Genomic DNA, 21,743 nt, shown 5'->3' with positions numbered 1-21,743 from the left:
TAGCTGAGGTGAGGCACCCATAAAAACTGGTAAGCTGGTTCAAAACATGAAGGGCCAAAATTATGCTACACTGAGGAGCTTGGAAGTTATTCTAAAAGCAACTGAAAAGGGCAGCCCTGGTGGCTCAGCGGTTTAGTGCCTGCCTTCAGCCCAGGGTGTAATCCTGGAGACCCCGGATCAAGTCCCACATCAGGCTCCCTGCATGGATCCTGCTTCTCCCTCTGCCTGTGTCTCTGCCTCTCTCTCTCTCTCTCTCTCTCTCTGTCTCTCATGAATAAATAAATAAAATCTTAAAAAAAAAAAGCAACTGAAAAGGAAAAAAAAAATGTAGCCAAGTATGAGACATAAGAAAATTCCTCTCTTCAGATATACTGATTTGACAGCAACACGAAAAATAGCCAGGGCTTGGGGGGGGCAGAAGGGGGGGGTGTCACCACAGAAAACCAATTAGAAGACTACTGTAAATGTCCTAGCAAGAAATATGAGCCTACCGAATAAAGCGATATGAATATAACCTGTGACCTGTTGGAGGCTGGAAGCAGGAATCTAAGATTTCAAGGTTGCCCCTAATGGGGATGGCATCCACAGAAACATGATGGAGTGAATGATGGGCACTAATGAGTTCAGTTTTGAACAAAATTATAGCACTCCCTGAGCACCTATTATGTATCCATACTGGGCTACTATAATTAGACACACAAACTAAACTCTTATTGCTGTCCCTAAACTTTAATATATGCGCAGCAGGTAGGGCTTAAAATGTGTAATGTATAAAGAGGCGCCTGTTGGGACACCTGGGTCGCTCAACGGTTTAGAGCTGGCCTTCGACCCAGGGTGTGATCCTGGAGTCCCAGGATCAAGTCTCGCATCGGGCTCCCTGCATGGAGCCTGCTTCTACCTCTGCCTGTGTCTCTGCTTCTCTCTCTCTGTCTCTCATAAATTAATTAATTAATTAATTCGGGGGGAAAAAAGGAGGCCTGTTGTGTGTGTTTTAGGGAAAAGTCAAATATGCCATAATGAAGAATGGTAGGTCTCCAGACTGGTCCAGTGACAAGGCCATGAGGTAATCACCTTCAACATGCATCATCAGAAACCATAAAATATGGCATCTCATTTTTCTGGCCCTGTATTTCCTCACTCATAAAATGGAAATGATAAAAACCAACAGTTACTGGGGATCCAAATCATACGTAAGACAGACAAGAATGTCTCCAGCACATAGTTTATAAAGTATGTGCCGTTATTACTTCTAGATACAGAAAGGCAGTACTCAATACTAAAAATCACCTCTAGATCTCACTGGATACACTCAACCTATCCTAGCAACCTCTGCTCAAAACACTAACCTACTTTTTATTAAAACAGAGAAAATTGATGTAAAGGAGATCACTACATTGGAAAAAAAGTTAAATAATTTCCAAGATCTTTTCCAATGCCAAAATTCCACTACAAATGTATAACCTCTTTCATTCAATACAGTAAATCAAGCTCTTTATTTTTTATATACATTTTTTTTAAAGATTTTTATTTATTTATTCATAGAGACACAGCTAGAGAGAGAGGCAGAGACACAGGCAGACGGAGGAGCAGGCTCCATGCAGGGAGCCTGACGTGGGACTCGATCCAGGGTCTCCAGGATCACGCCCTGAGCTGCAGGCGGCGCTAAACCGCTGCGCCACCAGGGGCTGCCCTTTATATACATTTTTTAACGATTTTATTTATTTATTTTTAAGTAAGCGCTACACCCAATGTGGTGTAGGGTGTACCCTCAAGACCCAGGGATGGATCAAGAGTCACATGCTAAAAAAAAAGAAAAAAAAAAGAGTCACATGCTCTGAGACACCTAGGTGGCTGGCTCAGCAGTTGAGCATAGGCCTTTGGCTCAGGTCGTGATCCCAGAGTCCTGGGATCAAGTCCCATATCGGGCTCCCTGAGCCCGCTTCTTCCTCTGCCTGTGTCTCTGCCTCTCTCTATGTCTCTCATGAATAAATAAATAAAATCTTTAAAAAAAAAAAAAAAAAAAAGCTACATGTTCCACCAAATGAGCAAGGCAGGTACCCCAATAAGTTCTTAATAGTGCTCAGTTCAGCAGCACATACACCAATAAGTTCTTAATAGAAAGATATAAGGTTGGAATGCCTGGGTGGCTCAGTCGGTTAAGCATCTGCCTTCAGTTCAGGTCATGATCAGGAGTCTGCTTCTCCCTCTCCCTCTGCCCCTCCCAGCTTGTGCACACATACTCGTGCTCTCTTGCTTTCTCTCTTGCTCTCTCTCAAATAAATTAAATCTTTAACCAAAAAAAGGTACAAGGTTTATCTTTTTTTTCCTTTTTAAAATTATAAAAATTTCAGGGTTTGCAATTTGGGAAATAAAAACACAGACAAAACCAAATTACCCATAATCTCCCCACCCACCCAAATAAAAGCAGTATTTGGTCATATTTCCTGCCAATCCTTTCCCCATGTACATGACTCTTAATGAATACACAGAGCTTAAAGGCCATTTTCTAGATAATAAATTAACAAAGGAACTGTATTTAATATAAAATTAGTATCATCTGATTTGTGTCACTCAAACACACCACAGCTTCATATTACACTCATTTCAATGTAGACACTCACTGAAATTCTTGTCTGGAAAAAAATGTTCTTTATAATTCTCTCCTCGCTTCATGAAATTAAGTTTCTTCGTAGAAAAAATACATTAATTCCATTGTTTTGCATTTTACCAGGCTTCTGATCACTATTTGTAATATCTCCTTAATTTGGCCAATTGGGGGGAAAAAAAAGAACAATTTAAACCAATAAACTCTTAGCAAATTAAAGAACATTTTTTAATTAACAGCAGGTATGGTGCTTTTAAATACATACAATAACTAGAATTAGGTTAATGAACTGTTCCCTTGCTAAAATCCTTTGGGAACTTCCTTTAGCAGAGAAAAACTATTTGTCATTACTGGATCAACTGACTATATATATATATATATATATATATATATATGATATCTAAAGAGAAAAGTTCCTTGAAAACTGTTGAATTTAAGCAGTCCTGTTCCCAGAGTTGTAAACAAGTTTATTTATGCTGTTAATGTGAAAACACTTACTTCATAGATAAGAGAAAAAAGTTACCATTAGTTCTAGTAAAACTTGTTGCTTGGAAAAATTCCCAAATCTATGGTGTAAAGTTATAAATAAACTTACCCTCCCAAGTTTATTTCTAAAAAGCCCTGGCACATGTATGACAAAAACTCTCAACAAAATAGGTATAGAAGAAATATACCTCAACATGATAAAGGCCATATATGACAAACCCACAGCAAACATTATATTCAAGAGTGAAAAGTTGAAAGCTTTTCCTCTATGATCAAAAACAAGACAAGGACTCCCATTCTCACTTTTATTCAATGCAGAACTAGAAGTTCTAGCCACAGCAAAGAAGAAATAAAAGGCATCCAAATTGGTAAGGAAGAAGTAAATCACCACTACTTGCAGATGACATACTTACAAAAATGACCGTAAACACTCCACCAAAAAAAAAAAAAAAAAAAAACTATTAGAATAAATGAATTCAAGGACGCCTGGGTGGCTCAGTGGTCAAGTGTCTGCCTTTGGCTCAGGTCATGACCCTGGGGTTCTGAGATCAAGTCCCACATCAGGCTCCCCACAGGGAGCCTGCTTCTCCCTCTGCCTATGTTTCTGTCTCTGCCTCTCTCTCTCTCTCTCATCTGTCATGAATAAATAGATAAAATCTTTTTAAAAAATTAATTTAGTAAAATTGCAGAATATAAAATTAATATACAGCAATTTGGTACATTTCTATTCACTGATAAAGAACTATGAGAGGGACACCTGCGTGGCTCAGCGGTTGAGTGTCTGCCTTTGGCTCAGGGAGTGATCCTGGGGTCCTGGGATTGAGTCCCACATCAGGCTCCCTGCGGAATCTGCTTCTCCCTCTGCCTAGGTCTCTGCCTCTTATGAATAAATAAAATCTTAAGAAAAAAACTATGAGAAATGTAAAAATAACAATGTTTTATAATTGCACCAAAAAGAATAAAACATCCATAAATAAATAAAACCAAGGAGGTAAAAGACCTGTACTCTGAAAACTTGTAAGATGATAAAAGAAATTGACGAGGACACAAATAAAAGGTATACACCATGCTCACAAAATGGAAGAATAATACTGTTAAAAATGTCCATACTACCCAAAGCATCTATAGAGTCAATGCATTCCCAAAAATATCAAAAAGTATTTTTCAGAGCTAGAATAATCCTAAAGTTTGTATAGAACCAAATAAACAAAGACAAAAAACAAATTGCCCGAGCAATCTTGAGAAAGAAAACAAAGTTGGAGATATACTCCCAGATTTCAAACTATACTACAAAGCTATAATAATCAAAACAGCATGGCACTGGCACATAAAAGACACACAGATCAATGGAGAATACAAAGCCCAGAAACTGGTCAATTAATCTACAACAAAGGAGGCAAGAATATACAATAGAGAAAAGAATATACAATGGGAAAAATTCTCTCTTTAATAAATTGTGTTAAAAAAATTGGACAACTACATGCAAAACCATGAAACTTCGAATGCTTTCTTACACCATACAGAAAAATAAACTCAAATGGATTAAAAACCGAAGTGTAAAACCTGACACCATAAAACTCCCAAAGGAAAACAGAAGCAGTAAACTCTTGGACATGAGTCTCAGCAATATATTTTTGGATCTGTCTTCTCAGGCAAGGACCATATAAATAAATACGACTACATCAAACTAAAAAACTTTTTCACAGTGAAGGAAACCATAACAAAATGGAAAGGCAACCAACCGAATGGAAGGAGATATTTGCAAATGATATATCTAATATGGGGTTAATACCCAAAATATCTGCAGATAATGTACAACTCAACACCAAAACACCAAATAATCTATTTAAAAATGCACAGAGGACCTGGATAGAGATTTTCCAAAGAAGACAGATGACCAAAAGACTCATGAAAAGATATTCAACATAACTAATCATCACACAAATGCAAATCAAAACCACAACGACATACCCCCTCACACCTGTCAGAATGACCAGTATCAGAAAGACAAGAAAGAGAAGTTCTTAGGTGGCTGAGTCAGTTAAGCATCTGCTTTCAGCTCAGGTCATGATCCCCGGGTCCTGGGATCAAGCCCCACATCAGGCTCCCTGCTCAGTGGATTACCTGCTTCTCCCTCTGCCCCTGCCCGCCCCTCCTTATGCTCTCTTTCTCTTCTCACTCTCTCTAATAAATAAAATCTTTAAAAATCATAAGATAAAGATAAATAAAATCCATTTTAAAAAAAGACATGGAATAACAAGTGTTGTCAAGGATGTGGAGAAAAGGGAATCCTTGTGCACACTTGGAAATGTAAATTGGTATAGCCACTATGGAAAACAGTATGGAAGTTCCTCAAAAAATCAAAACTACAGCAGTGCCTGGCTGGCTCAGTTGGAAGAAGAGCATGGAATTCTTGATCTCAGGGTCATGAGTTCAAGCCGTGTGTTGGGCATAAAGATTACTTAAGTAATCTTAAATGAACTTAAAAAAAAAAAAAAAAAAAAAAACACTAGAAATACTATACAATCCAGCAATTCCATTTGTGGTATTTATCCAAATAAAATGAAAACACTAATTCAGAAAAATAATGCACCCCATTGTTCACTATGGCATTATGTACAATAGCCAAGATATGGAAACAGTCTAAGTGTCCACTGATAGATGAACAAATAAAAATGTGGTATACACACACACATACACACACACTCTGGAATATTACTCAGCCACAAAAGAATATGAAATCTTTCCATGTGTGACAACATGATCCTATAGGATAGTATGCTAAATGAAATCATACAGAAAAAAAAATATAGCATGTCTTCACTTGCATATGGAATCTAAAAAACAAAACAAACTGAACAAACAAAACAAAGCAGATTCAAATAGAACAAAATGGTAGTTGGGGGGCCTCAGGGGAATGAGCAAAAAGACAAAAGGAATAAAGTACAAATGTCCAATTATAATATAATTAAGTCATGGATATATAAAAAACTACAATATAAAAAATACAGCCACGGGGGATCCCTGGGTGGCTCAGTGGTTTAGTGCCTGCCTTTGGCCCAGGGTGTGATCCTGGAGTCCCGGGATCAAGTCCCAACATCGGGCTCCCTGCATGGAGCCTGCTTCTCCCTCTGCCTGTGTCTCTGCCTCTCTCTGCCCACCCCCCCCACCCCCGTCTCTCATGCATAAATAAATAGAATCTTAAAAAAAAAAAAAATACAGCCAGTAATAGCGTAATAAATTTGTATGATAACAAATGGTAACTAGACTTATCGTGGTGATCATTTCATAACCTATGTGTCAACTCATTCTGTTGTACACCTGAAACTAATATATGTCAACTGTACTTCAATTAAAAAAACTAAAATTTAAAAACTAAAAAATGGGGGATCCCTAGGTGGCTCAGCGGTTTGGCGCCTGCCTGCCTTTGGCCCAGGGTGCGATCCTGGAGTCCCAAGATCGAGTCCCACATCAGGCTCCCTGTATGGAGCCTGCTTCTCCCTCTGCCTGTGTCTCTGCCCCTCTCTCTCTCTCTCTCTATCATGAATAAATAAATAAAATCTTAAAAAATAATAAAAAAATAAAAAATACCCAGAGTCTGGTTGGCTCAGTCGGTAGAGCATGCAACTCTTTGACTCCTGATCTCAAGGTTGTCAATTCAAGCCCCACGTTAGGCTTAGAGCTTACATAAAGAATAAAAAATTAAGCCTGCAGAAAAGTGCCACCAGACATCTGGAATTTGTGCTTCAGATCCTGGGTTTCGATCAATCATTAAAAAGGTAAAACCACCTTAAACACAAGTAAAAAATAGGGATGCCTGGGTGGCTCAGTGGTTGAGCATTTGCCTTGGCTTAGGTCATGATCCTGGGGTCCTGGGATGGAGACCTGTATCAGACTCCCTACAGGGAGCCTGCTTCTCCCTCTGCCTATGTCTCTGCCTCTGTCTCATGAATAAATAAAATCTTATTTTAAAAAAGTAAAGATAAAATAAAAAATACAAAGCACTGCCACTAGTGAAGTTATTTTCTTTATGTTTCTATCTCTACATTAGAGACTTCTGAACCTTTAAAAATCTTTAGGTATCTAAAAGAGATGAAAGCATATCTCCAGACAAAAACTTGTACACGTTAGGCGCCTGGGTGGCTCAGATGGTTAGGTCATAATCTCTGGGTCCTGGGATGGAGCCCTGTGTCAGATTCCCTGCTCAGCAAGGAGTCTGCTTCTACCTCACCCTCTGCCTCTCCCCTATATTCGTGCTCACTGAATGAATAAATAAAATCTTTAAAAAAACAAAAACTTGTACATGAATGTACATAGCAGTATTGTTCATAAGAACCAAAAGTATAAACAACCCAAAGGTCCATCAATTGATAAACGGATAAACAAAATGTGGTATATACCTATATAATGGACTATTAATAACAATAAAAAATGAGGTACTGATACATGCTATAACATGGAAGGACCTTTAAAACATGATGCTTGGGATGCCTGTGGTTGAGCGGTTGAGCATCTGCCTTTGGCTCAGGCCTGATCCCGGATTCCCAGAATCAAGTCCCCCATCAGGCTCCTTGCATGAAACCTGCTTCTCCTCCCTCTGCCTGTGTCTCTGCCTCTCTTTCTGTGTCTCTCATGAATAAATAAATATTTTTTTTTTAAGATTTTATTTATTTAGTCATAGACACAGAGAGAGAGAGGCAGAAACACAGGCAGAGGGAGAAGCAGGCTCCACACAGGGAGCCCGATGTGGGACTCGATCCCGGGTCTCCAGGATCACACCCCAGGCTGCAGGCGGCGCCAAACCGCTGCGCCACCGGGGCTGCCCTAAATAAAGTATTTAAAAAAAAAAAAAAAAAACATGATGCTAAGTGAAAGAAGTTAATCACAAATACTACATATTGTAGGACTCTATTTCTATGAAATGTCCAGAATAGACAAATCCACAGAGTTGACAGGTGGTTGCCAAGGATTAGAAAGTGAATGCTATTGGGGAGCCTGGGTGCATCAGTCTGTTAAGCATCCAACTCTTGATTTTGGCTCAGGTCAAGATCTCAGGATTGTGAGATCAATCCCCATGTCAGAGCACACTGAGTGTGGAGTCAGCTTGGGATTCTCTCCCTCTCCCTCTGCTCCTCTCCTCATTCTCACATACACTCTCTCAAAAATAAATAAATAAAAAAACCTTTTTAAAAAATGTGAATGCTACCGGGTATATTTGGACGGGGTGATGAAAATATTCTAAAACTGTGGTGATGGCTGGACAACTCTGTGGACACTAAAAACCACTGAATTGTACACTTTAAATAGATCAATTATATATCATTAAAGCAGTTAAAAAAATCTTCAGGGCCCTCGATTTGTACAAACCCAAGAATTTTCCTGAGGAGGTTCATAAAAACACTAAGGGTACTTTAACCATAAAAGAGCACTTACTAAAGGCAATAGACCTATCCATATCTGCTAAATCTTCTGAAACCATTAATAAGGCACTTTAAAATCAACAGTTCTCCAACAATATTACATGAAAAAAACACACAAGAGCATTCCTCTGAAAAAGGTCCAATTACTCTTCAACTGCAGGTTCTATCACCAATGTACACCCGTCAGGCCCAAGTTCTTTAGTCAAGTTTCCAAATATTAAACTCCACAACCCATCACTCCTCACTATAGTCACAGGCAAGGCACAAACTACCAGAGCAGTCCACTGAGTAGAAGCCACTCTCTCATTACATCTCCTTATTATATCCAGAAAATGAAGAAACTGAGTATAAAAAAGAGAGGAAGAGGGCCACAAATCCTTCAACCAACAACAAAAACACAAAAACTATTACACCCTATCTTCAGCACTAACTACTCTTCTTGGCAGTGTGTGGTCAGTCCTATGTTTCTCTATGAAAGTTATGTCATTATCCAAGAGTGGATAAATTCTAAGCCAGTGCTAGAACTTTTTTTTAATTATCTTTTCCACAATACACAGAAGCATAATTCTGTAATCAGGCTCAGCCTGTACAAAGTGTTCAGCAAATGCTGTTGCCTGAGAGAAAACAGACACATACACAATAGAGGTCTCTTCTGCAAGTACAGAGAAGTGTGCTAAGAAACAGTATCATATTACTTTACTCAAAAAGCACTTCAAACACATCCATAACTGAAATCTAAAACATAGCTCTTCCTAAATAACTGCTATTTTTCTTACTGAGAATCTCATAATAATTTTTAAAAAAAAGATTCTATGTCATAATTCATCACATTTCCCTCTTTTCTTTGGCCACAGGTACCACCCCAGAGCAAATTCTATAACCCACTCCTCTGGCAAATATTTATAAATTCTAAATTAACTTCCTTCATTTCCCTGACATACCCTTATTTTCCCATTGTTACATCTCATTACCACCTATCCTATTTTTCCTAATTTCACAACAAACACCTTCTGAAACAAAGATATATCTCTGCAAGTTGCCATCTAAGGAGGACAATCAAGTACCACACACAATATCAGAGAAAAGCAACTGATGGCTATTTTTTTCACCAGAACTAATTCTTAAAAATGGAAAATAGAAAAAAAAATGGAAAATAGTTCTAAAAGTTACAGTTAAAGAAAACCTACTGACGATCCTTTTGATCAAGTACATAACATTAAGTCCTTGTGAACTCCAAATACAATGAAAAAGGCTCAAGGAGTACAGATGTAAAACAAAATATGAAAGCATGGACTACTCAGCTTTAAAGTATGATGTTAACCAAATGGCAAGACCCAAATGCTGAAACATCTAAGCAATCTACCCAGAAAAGTAAGAAGCCCATAGTCTAAAATGATCATTCAGCAGGAACAACAGAAAAGGATCTCCAGGGGCACCTGGGTTGCTCAGTGGTTGACCCTCTGATCCTTTGGCTCAGGTCGTGATCCCACAGTCCTGGGAATGAGTCCTCCTGGGAACAAGTCCCGCATCAGGCTCCCCACAGGAAGCCTGCTTCTCCCACTACCTATGCCCTTGCCTGTCTCTCTCATAAATAAATAAATAAAAGGGGAGAGGGAGGGGGAGGGGTGGGGAGGGGAGGGGAAGGGGGAGGGGGAGGGGAGAGGAGGGGGGAGAGGAGAGGAGAGGAGAGGAGAGGAGAGGAGAGGAGAGGAGAGGAGAGGAGAGGAGAGGAGAGGAGAGGAGAGGAGAGGAAGAGAAGGATCTCCAGGGAATGACAAGATTTTCAGTATGGGAAATACTTGAGCTCCCTCCTAGTTTAACGGAGTATTTATTAATTAAAAATATAAGGATTAACTCCCAGCCATTGAAGAGTTAAGGACACCCATACCAAGGGTGGAAATCAAGATACCACTAGAAGGTGACACGACAAAGTGAAAGAAAATGGAGGTACAAACAAAGTCAAAAAGAAGGTTAATCCACTGACTTCTGCCTGGCTATCTAGAATTATCTTCCACCAGCTGTCAACCCTATGGAGGATACTGATCTATCCTAGTGCCAACAGACTACTAGCAAAAGTAAAGATCTGTTTAGTTGTCCTCTAAAATTTCCTTTCACTCAAGTAGAGCTACCTACCTCTGCCCCTTAAAATCCAGTACAGAGGCCACACAGTTCAACTGGTCGACCCTAAAAATCTTCCCCTATTTCATCACCCACTTTATCTCACAGCAGTTTACAGAGAAAACAGATTTCACAATAAGAGAATAAAACAATCACAAGTCAAAGACTTGACCTTGGCTTTGCATGATGAAACTTTCAATACTATTGAAAATAAAAGTGCTCAGGTTATAAAAATTACTGTTGAAATAAATACACAAATTTTTTGTAGGCAAGATTTTTAAATAATATTATTTACTTAGGAAGATGTGTTTTCTAGTATTTTATAACATCCTGACCGACATACATTGTCTTGTTTACTGTAAGTTTTACAAGCCAAAAAAACAAAGTCCATGAGACTTCTTTCCCTCATTCCCCTCCAAAGACTTCAATTTGGCTCAAAAATGGGGCTCTGAAGTTTCTAACTATGCCAAATACAATAATTTTAAGTCTTAAAAGAAGTGACAATATATTTATATTCTTAAGGTAGAAAAAAAGACCAATACAGAAAGAGCCCAATCAAAAAGAGTTTGTACATGGTTCAGTCAGTTAAGTGCCTGAGGGGAGGGGGGTCCTGCATGGAGCCCAGCTTAGAGCTCCCTACTCAGCAGGGGCTCTACTTCTCCCTCTTCCTCTGCCCCTCCTCCTGCTCATGTTTTTTCAAGGGCTTGCCCTCTTTCTCTCTCTCTAATAAATAAAATCTTGGGATCCCTGGGTGGCGCAGCGGTTTGGCGCCTGCCTTTGGCCCAGGGCGCGATCCTGAAGACCCGGGATCGAATCCCACATCGGGCTCCCGGTGCATGTAGCCTGCTTCTCCCTCTGCCTATGTCTCTCCTCTCTCTCTCTCTCTGTGACTATCATAAATAAATAAAATAAAATTTTTAAAAATCTTAATAAAACACAAATTTGAACACCTTCCTCACCTCAAAATTATTTTATCGTCCTTAAGTTTCATCTAGTTTTAAACATTTATTCAAATATTTAAACAGTTTAATTTTTAAACTTAAATTTTTTGTTTTCAATAAATTTTAAATTATTTAAAATAGTTTGCAAGATTTTTTAAGCAGTGCATATTACAAGACATGTTCTCAAGCTGTTGTTTAAACCTTTAGAGAGCCTCACGCTGATTATGTTAAAGTTTACATTTCAAATATAGAAAATATTTTTTAAAAGTCACATACATATATTTAGGCACAGCTTAAAGAGCTCACTATTAAAAGAGGAGAAAACCCAGATACTACATCACGCAGGAAAATCCTAACTGGGATGCCTGGGTGGCTCAGGGGTTTAGCGCCTGCCTTTGGTCCAGGATGTGATCCTGGAGACCTGGGATCGAGTCCCACATTGGGCTCCCTGCATAGAGCCTGCTTCTCCCTCTGCCTGTGTCTCTGCCCCTCTCTATGTCTCTCATGAATAAATAAAATCTTTAAAAAAAAAAAAAAAAAGGAAAATCCTAACTTCAAAGGGTTAAAAAAAAAGTTTTTTAAGTGTAAAAAACTGTTCACAAACAATAATGAATGCCTATAAAGTACCTGGCACAGGGCAGCCCGGGTGGCTCAGCGGTTTAGCGCCGCCTTCAGCCCAGGGTATGACCCTGGAGCCTCGGGATCGAGTCCCACGTCGGGCTCCCTGCATGGAGCCTGCTTCTCCCTCTGCCTGTGTCTCTGCCTCTCTCTCTCTCTCTCTCTGTGTCTCTCATGAATAAATAAATAAATAAATCTTTAAAAAAATAAATAAATAAAGTACCTGGCACAATAAATAGTTTCCTTCCCTCCAATAGTAGTGGCTGGCATCACAGCCTGTGATACTCTACTTCACCAGTTCACTGCTAAAAACCATTCTGTCAATTTGATTTAAATCTTGTTCCATTATGCCAAAAGGCCTTTAAAAAAAAAAAAAAAAAAAGGTAATGAAATAGGTCCACCAAACAGGAATAATAGCCCAGGGGTTATGGCAGATTGTGCTGGCAAATAGATCACTATATATTGAGTCATTCTGTCTTGATATAGATAAGTTTCCCACAATTACTACTTAGAATACACATGTAATAAAAACAAATCAGAAAAAAAAATGGACTTTTAGCATTACTGTTTCTGTGGAAAAAAGGCACTTGTAATTCTAGAAGAAAAGTCAACATTATTTATATTCCTCTCATTATCAAGTTTATCATCTCTAAAATTCAAGCAAAAATTATGGCAACTAATTCTCTGACCTCAGAATGTGCTACTTTGTTGCAATCATTTTGTTTGCTTTGGTTTAGTTTTTAAAGCAGGAACCATTGGGGGGAGAGGCAGAAACTTAAGAGAGCATGGGAACTGGAATCACAAAGACCTGATTTCAAAACCAGATTCTATCTGGTAACTAAGCTTCAGTTTCTCATCTCTCAAAAAGGATACTACCTCCCCCGTGGCACTTTTCTGAGACTTAAAGACAGGAAATACAGTCCGGTGTCTGAAATATAAATGTTTCTATCCCCATCAGTGGGGTTCCCACCTGACAAATTTTTTTTTTTTACTCCTCCAATCAATAACAGTGACTGAGGAGGGCAGTGATTCTCCACCTAAAGATAAGCCCCTCCACTCTTCAATTCTACTACACTCACCACTGCCTCACCTGTTTGCCCTTGTGTTTCTCTGCAGGACAGCTAAGCTCTAAGATCTACTGCTTTATCCGAGTACCAATCTGAAGAACTTATGATCCTCCCTCAAACAATCAACACAAAAATTACAGCCATCACCTGACAGTCTTTAAAAACACAAGTTTCTGCCCTGGAACAGATAAACACCAAAACCAGTAAATTATAATACATTATAATGACTGTAGTAGAGGTAATCTGTTTTTGGCTCACATCTGCAAACAGCAACTACCCTAAGTTTCTCTAACACTGTTCATTATATCATGTGTCTGGTCCAACAGAACTGTGTTGTGATGAGTGCCAATTCCCAGTTGGTTCACTGGTTTAGGCCCCCTGGGTATGGAACAGGTTTTGCCATTTAACAGTAATTTCAGTTTGCTAACTGACCCAGATAAAACTGCTCAACAAGTCAGATGTGGTTCCTTATGATAAGGCTCAGCATAAGACACAGCCCAGACTAATAAGCCTTCTATAAACACTTGTTGACTTACACAGCACAACCAGATTTTAGATCTTAGAGTGCTGCCAAAAACTGACCCAGAATTTGATCTTCCCACCTCACACAGGACAGGCAAGCACCCTGATTCTCCTTTAAGCTTTACCTAACAGCCTATCATTAGGCAAGCCAACACAAGATCTATGATAGAGATTTTTCAAACCAATGTTTATAACTTCTAAACAATGTTTACCCAAATAAGGCAAAGATTCCACTTTTGCTCCTACACAGATATCATCCAAACCAAACACCTCCTACTTTGCCCTCTACCTGCACAGCTGCCTACATCTCAAACTCAACATACATACTACCAAATTTAATTATCTTGTCCCCAAACCAGATACCCCTCTCTATTCCCTTTCCTCTATTCTTTATCCCAGGGACCTAAGATTTCTAATTCAACCATTAAACTCTGTATTTCTTAATCCCATAACTTCTTTTCCATTGCTCACACCAACCCTTACCACCCACTCCAATCTCTCACTGCCAACTCAATCTTCCCAAACACCAATGGATAAAAGCCATTCCATACATATACATTCAAAGATCCTGCGGCTTACTGAATAAATTTTAGCCTTGGCATTCAAGGCCCTTCTTTTTTTGACAATGTCCTTTTTCTCCAATTTTATTTTAAAGCCAAATGATTAAGCAGCCATGCATTCAACAGATTTCCTCTGAAGTTCTATTATACGCCAAATTGTAGGGAATGGGATATTGAGGTGAATAAAATCTGATTCCTATCCCCAAGACTCCAGGCAAATAGCAAAGAAATATAATGCCTTAAAGATAAAAAGCGCCCTAGAGCACCCAGGTGGTGGCTCTGTCAGTTAACCAGATTCCAGATTTCAGCTCAGGTCATGATCTCAGGGTTCAGATCAAGGCCTATGTCCAGCTCTGTGCTCAGCAGGGAGTCTGCTTGAGATTCTTTATTTCCCTCTCCCTCTGCCCCTCCCCCTGCTTGTGCTATAATAAACAAACATCTTTAAACAAACAACAACAACAACAAAGATTAAAAGTGCCCTAAGTGCAGGTATCCCTTAGGAGTACCTGTTTGGTGCAGTTGGTTGGGTGTAACTCTTGGTTTGGCTCAGGTCATGATCTTGGGATCCTGAGATCAAGCCACCCAGATCAGCCTCTACTCCCCACCCCAGCTCACTCTCTCGCTCTCTAAAATAAATTAATTAAAAAATAATAAAAGCCCCCTGTATGTCTTAACTTCTTAGTGCCCAATCACATACCTACACATAGTAAATGCTTATGAAGCAGCACTGATACTGAGGATTATTCCAATAAACCAAAGACATATAACCAATGTGCTCAATAAATCTCATGAACATAAAAGATAAATTCCATCTCTTTATCTCTACTATAATAAAGAACCACGGCGCACACACACACTGCCTTTTTTGGAAGGGTCAGAAAAAGCACAACGGAGAATTCAGGTTTGCAAAGTGTGCTCGTACCTGATTTATTTCTGAAGCAGAACAGAAGCACCAGAGACTTAGTGAAAGATGTCCGTTCTTTTTGCTAGTCAGTACTCATTGACAATATAAAATCAGCCCTCTGCAAATTCAACCTATACCCTATTTCAAAGAATAGCCTGATTAAAATATTCCAGTCCTTTTATCACTATCAGGAAGCTAGGAAACACAGTTCAGACAACACTCTCTTCTCAGTAAAATATATTTGTGATTCCAGCTATGGTGTGGGATTAGTAAAGTAAGCATGTTAAAACTAACCAAATGAAACAAGTGCTTAGAACAAGAGGACAAAGATGGTTGAAACCTAAAAGCCACAACCGCACCTCTCTGACACAAAACATCAAATATACCAGTTCCATTTCAAATAAACTTCACATGAGCAGCTAATTTGTTATCAACTTCCTACTACTTTTAACTATAACATCTTAAAAACAAAAGTCGCCCACACCCAACAGGAAAGGCTCTGAAAATATGGATGCAAACTATAAACAGCTCAAACAGTTCTTAAAAGAATATATGTAAAAGGAAAAAATGTATTCTTGGTTTAAAAAGTATATGCAGGGACGCCTGGGTGGCTCCACGGTTGTGATCTGGGCTGCGCCCAGGGCGTGATCCCAGGATCCAGGATGGAGTCCTACATCAGGCTCCTTGCAGGGAGCCTGCTTCTCCCTCAGCCTATGCCTATGCCTATGCCTCTGCCTCTGCCTCTCTCTCTCTCTCTCTCTCTCTCTCTCATGAATAAAGTCTTTAAACAAAAAAAAAAGTATGTGCGAAAACATAACACATGCACATCAAAACAATCTTGTCTTAAATGAATTGTTTACTATTTAGCACCAGAATGATAAATGACCCAGTAACAATATTACAACATTCATCCTTTAAAACAAATGACTCTTAAATTTGGACCAAATGAAATTAGCAATTTAAGCTTTTAAAGACATTCACTGGAAGCAGATATCCTAAGTGAACAGAGATTATAAAACAGTTTCAAAGCTGAAATAGTGAACTTTTTTTTTACCTGATGTTCTGCATGAATGTTATCCCCAGTAGGCCATCGATGTTTGCTATTATTATAGCCGCCTCCACCACTGCCTCCTCCCCCAAGCTGCTCACCATGCTGCCTCTGAAAGAAGTAGTCCACCATAGCGTCGTCTTGGGATCGTCCTGCAACTCCTATGGATCCTGGGACAGGGCTGGAGTGTGTCCCAGCTGCAAGAGCCTGATTTGCAGCTGGTTGTGGCTGCGCTTGCGACCCTGTTCCAGATGTCAAAACAACAGGCATGTTGGGATTAGCTGGTTCTTGAGGGTGATGTTTCAGGTGGGGGCTGAAAGAGTCCTGCCAAAGCACTGCTTTTCTCTTCAAGACACATGCAACGCTCATTCCACCAACACCTAAGGACAAAGAAGTTACAAATGTTTAAAATTTCCATTTTTTAAAACATAACTTGCTATATACCAAGACAAAAATGAGTCCCATGTCCTTTGCAATACCACATCTACAACCATTTTCTACGAAGCAGCTAAATGTTTTATAATATATACGTGACTTTCCAAACTGAAACCTCTATTTTAAAGTTGCTGAATATGAGCAGGTGTGGAAATAAGTATAGCTGGTTCGTGGCAGACAGTATGAAAGACACTGAGATCAGAATTCAATACAGTAGCTTCAGGAAAGCTTATTGCTACTAAACCTAACAATAGATACAGAATTGGACTTTAATCAGTGGCTCTTCTACTGGACTTTTTTATACTTTAAGCCAGTTTTGGCAGATACTTTTTTTTTTTTTTTGGCAGATATTTCTTAAATGAACAAAAGTTCTATAAAATATCACTTTTCAAGTGGAACAGACATAAGCCAATAAACCAAACAAAAATCCAAACCCCATATATAATTAGCAATGACTCAGACTATCTAAAACTTGAAAAGATCCTTTAAAATGTCCAACATATTCATAGGATGCTCCTTGAAGAAACAGTAAAGGCGGCCCCACCCCACCCCAACCAAGAACAGCAACAGAATGTTCTTAGCCTGAACCCTTCTGGACGCTGTTGATGGGGGAGCGGAGGTGGGTCAAAATTTTTACCAATAATTTACAATTGTAATCAAATCATTATTCTACTATAAACAGGATGAAATCAAATCAAACTCATTTTACTAATGTAGAAATCTCACTATTAAAAAAGATACCTCAATAATAACAATTGTGTGGCAAATATACTGCAGGACAATTTTATCAGACTTACTTTACAAATGAAAACACTAAGGTTGGGATCCCTGGGTGGCTCAGCGGTTTAGCACCTTCCCTCCACCCAGGGCGTGATCCTGGAGTCCCGGGATCAAGTCCCACATCAGGCTCCTTGCATGGAGCCTGGTTCTCCCTCTGCCTGTGTCTCTGCCTCTCTGTCTCTCTCTCTCTCTCTCTGTGTGTGTTTCTCATGAATAATTTTTTTTTTAAATCTTAAAAAAAAAAAAAAAAAACACTAAGGTTATATGATGTGCCCACAGCCATCCAGCTAGTGAGTTGCAAAACCTAAATCTGTTTCAGGAGCGCCTGACTGGCTCAGTCTATGGAGCTTGTAACTCTTGATCTTGGGATCTTGGGATTGAGGGCTGGAGCCCCACAATGGGTGTGAGGATTACTTAGAAATAAAAAGTTTAAAAAATAACCAATCTTTTGCACCCAAGCTTAGTTCTATCAACCCCTTGCTACTCCCCAGTAAATCAACACAGATAATATTTCTCTCTTATTCTTTGGAACAAAGAATCTCCAAAATGTTACTATGAAACATGACTATTTAAATTTCTTAAAATCAAAAACTACATTTGTACATAAGATAGAACATTTGTCAGACTGTGGGTGCTTTAAAAATTGCTACAAAGAAATTAATCAGTTATCTGTTAGACAATACCTGTCAATAGTCACTGGAGTCTAATTTCAAGGCTATCAGTTTAATAGTCCACTACTACAAATGCCTTCTCTACCAAGGCCTACTGAAACATTTCAAAAACAGATTCACAAGATTTATGAGAAATCTATTATTTCTTTATAGAATTAAACCTCCTGGTAAAGAAGCATTTGCTTCTCACAATCCATGTTTTGAAGCCAGAAAAAGACACCATGGAATCTGTAATTTATTCAAAGCCTAATTTGGAAATGCCTAGTTTCAGTTAACAATTCCAATCCATCGGAATCTTACTAGAGTAGTGGGTAGTCTAGCTTTCTAGACTACAGTTTCTGCTTTTATGAATACAATCATGTTCAAGCTTAAGTACCAAAACCAGAAAGTCATAACAGTATTTACCACAGTTCTTTGCAAAGCGCCAACCGGCCTAACACCCTCTCATTTGATTTTCAAAAGAATTAATTGCCCTTTTTTTATGCAAGTATACCATAACATTATATTAGTTTTCCTGTGCACAACATAATAAATGGATATTTGTATACACTTTAAATGATCACAATAAATCTAGTTACCATCCATCACCATACAAAGTCATTGCCCTTTTATCAACAGTAGCCAGTCCCATTTTCTTCCACAAGGGAGTATCAATGTAACAGTCTGTTACAAAGTGAGGAGTCCCAAAACCTAAGTTTTACCTCTAACCTAGCAACCTCTCTGAGCCTGTTTCCCCATCCAGAAAACAGAAGAAATCCTTTCTCTAGGACTCACAAGTTCTTTTAATCAAAATCAAATGATATGACAACTTTTTGGTAACTTTAAAGTCACCATGCTGAGACCCCAGGAATTCAGTTACACCAGTTAAGGCAATGAAGCTCCAACCCCTTAAGAGGATTCCTAAAATAGCAAATGCAATTTTTACTGAAATAAAAGACTTGCCACAATACTTATCTAACAAAGATCTTCCATACGAAAAAAAGTTTACCTCTGAAACGCGCAGAACACTACTACTTTCTAACAAGAGGTTGGGGAGGGGGGGAGGAGTTCCATAAAAAACTTCAAACAAAACAATTGGCTTTTGTAAAGCTATCTGTATGCCCTAAGACTTCCTGCTTTACCTAATGAGGCAAGGCAGTTTCTCAAACAAGAGAAAACCTGGCAGAAAGGACAGTTTGAAAGTGAGCAAATACCTAAGCAATTAACATGTGTCTTGGGTAGTTGTGTAATATCTTGGCAACTACAGCACAAAAATTAAGAAGTCAGTCACTTAAATATCAGAAAACATTTAAATTGTTGATGCATTTTATAGAACTCTCAAAGCACACTAAAAAGTTATGTGCAGCATCTGAAATGTGATTCTTTTTTTTTACAAATAGCACATAATAAAAAATACTTTAAGCAACTAGAACTCAAGGGCTGATTCTAGTTACTCTTACAAAGTTTTCAAACTGTTCACATCAAAGTTTTTTTTTTTCTTGTAATATCACTAATAGATTTTATTCCAAGCAAAGGAACACATTTAATTTCCCCACCACTCTTTTTTTCTCTTCAACTAAAACGCTTAGTTTAAAAGGTGTTTATTTTTTTGCCACTCGGGGGGAAAAAAAAAAGTTCTCTGGTCATAAATGGACTTTAAAGCAGTTCATCTCAAACCCAAACTAAACTTCAAACCCAACTTCAAAAAGCTGCGGCCTTGGACGGAATGAATTCAATTACGGCTAAGGCGAAATACTAATTCAAAGTTCAAAATCCACTGGGTATTTCCCAAAGACCCGGATAAACAATCAACAGCCCCAAAAGAGCGTTTCTACAAAGTTAAAATTAGCAAGGAGTCCAAACGTTTGTTTACCCAAAAAAGAAAAAAAAAAAAAAAAGTGCTTTGGGGAGCCACATTATCTTGGCTTGTTTGGGTGAGTTTGCGTGGTGTTTTTTCAAAAAACAAACAAGCAAACAACAAAAAAAAAAACACTGAAGCCACGAGCCCATTGTTTCAGAAGTCACGGAGTTTTAAAACAGAACCTCCTCCCCCCACCCCAAAACAAAACAAAACAAAACAAAACAAAAACCCTTCCATAAACTCTCATTCTCAGTCCCAAGGAAGAGGAGGACGCGAATGGATTGGGTTATCGACAACTAGGAAGAGTGTTTTCCCAATGAGACAATGAAGAGCAACAATTCTTCAAGTTGGGGGGTGGGGGGGAGGAGGAAACCTTCCCCGATGCCGGTGTGTGTGTGTGTAAACGCGCCCGTGGGGGTGGGGGCCCCCAGGGAGGGGGTGCAAAAAGTTACCGGAGCCTCTTCCTCACTTGACGTGGGAGTGGTACTGACAAGCATCACGCCCGACGCCTGTTTACCACGACCGCCGAGTCGAGGGCTCCAACTCTCCCATACTCGCGTCCCTCTTCTCCCGCGACCCCGAGGGCGAGCCCGCACGGGGAGCCTCAGGGAGGGAGCGCCCCCCGAAAACAAAAGGCCACAAGCGCCCGGGAGGCAGCCAAGCGGCTTGAAACTTCCTGAAGGCCACTTCTCCACGTCCGAGGCTCGCAAAGTTCCCCCCCACGGCGGGTCTCGTCCTAGACCGAGGGCCAGGGCTGCTCCGCGAAGCGAGGCATTGTTCCTCCCGCTCCGGCGCCGCCGCGGAAGCCCCCGGGGTCCAGGCAGCCGGGGTGGCCCAGAATTACACTTGATGGCCACACGGGAGACTCGCGGCTTCGCGAACCCATCCAAAAAAAAAAAAAAAAGAAAGAAAGAAAGAAAGAAAGAAAAAAAAAAGCAACCCGAACGGCAACCTCGATCTTCGTGGGCTCCAAACGGGGCTGAGCAGAAAGGTACAGGCGCGTCTGTGCCCCGGGCCCGGGCCTAAGGCCCCGGCATTTTCCTCGCTTCGACCCTGCTCCCCGCCCCCTCCCTCCTTTGATAACAATAGGGGCCTTGCTGCTGACTCCAAAACATGTACGAGGAACAGCGAGTGAGGAGCCTCAGCCAGGGCCCCGGGCGGCTTTTCCGGAGCCCTTCTCACCGCCACAATCGCCCTCAAACACCAATACAAAGGGACAATCTGCTCGCTGGGGGTCCGGAGCAGCGTTTGGGGCCGGCGAGGTGCGGATACTCACGGGCGGAGCGGTAGGATGAAGATGGATTTCAGCCCCCCGATCTTCTCTCTCCGGCGCTCTCGCTCCCCCTTACCTTTCACTCCGACAACATGGCGGCCCACTGGGGACGGGGCTGGCGCGGTGCATCCTGGGATAGGCGCTGGCCCCGGCTCCGGCGGTGGCAGCGGCATGTGCGGAGCAGGCAGGCGGCTCTGGAACAGGTTGCCTGGTTGCCATGCCAACCCGGGGCCTGTGTGAACTTGGGAAACTCGCAGGCAACACAACCGCTGCGCGCGCGAGTGCCCGCCCGCCAGGCGAGCGCGCGCGCCGTCGCGGGCAGGAGGCGGGCTCCGCGCCGGCCCGGGCGCGCCCGCGGGGCTCTCTGGGCGCCGGGCCACGCGCGGCGGGGAGCCGGGCTCCGGGGGGGGGGGAGGGGGGGAGGGGCGGGGGGACCCGGGGCGCCCCGCCCGCCC

General features: G+C 40.6%; 1 protein-coding gene across 20 annotated transcripts in view; it reads right to left on the bottom strand.

Moving 5' to 3' along the window:
* The window catches only part of PUM1 (pumilio RNA binding family member 1), a 134,080-nt gene extending 112,564 nt beyond the window's left edge, over positions 1–21,516 (bottom strand). For 8 of the 20 annotated variants that reach the window (XM_038531319.1, XM_038531321.1, XM_038531328.1 and 5 more), the window contains exons 1-2: positions 21,365–21,516; positions 16,296–16,669 (exon numbers count right to left, since the gene is read on the bottom strand). In XM_038531319.1, the coding sequence (XP_038387247.1) occupies positions 16,296–16,669; positions 21,365–21,461 (471 nt within the window). In that variant the 5' untranslated portion in view covers positions 21,462–21,516. Of the gene's footprint in view, positions 1–16,295; positions 16,670–21,291 lie in introns of those variants that run through there. The other 12 variants (XM_038531322.1, XM_038531323.1, XM_038531324.1 and 9 more) reach the window with 4 other exon arrangements.
* Positions 21,517–21,743: the final 227 nt, after the last annotated feature.

The sequence above is a fragment of the Canis lupus genome, chromosome 2 (assembly GCF_011100685.1).
Source record: "Canis lupus familiaris isolate Mischka breed German Shepherd chromosome 2, alternate assembly UU_Cfam_GSD_1.0, whole genome shotgun sequence".
Classification (NCBI taxonomy): domain Eukaryota; kingdom Metazoa; phylum Chordata; class Mammalia; order Carnivora; family Canidae; genus Canis; species Canis lupus.
This window is presented reverse-complemented; position numbering and strand designations above follow the sequence as displayed.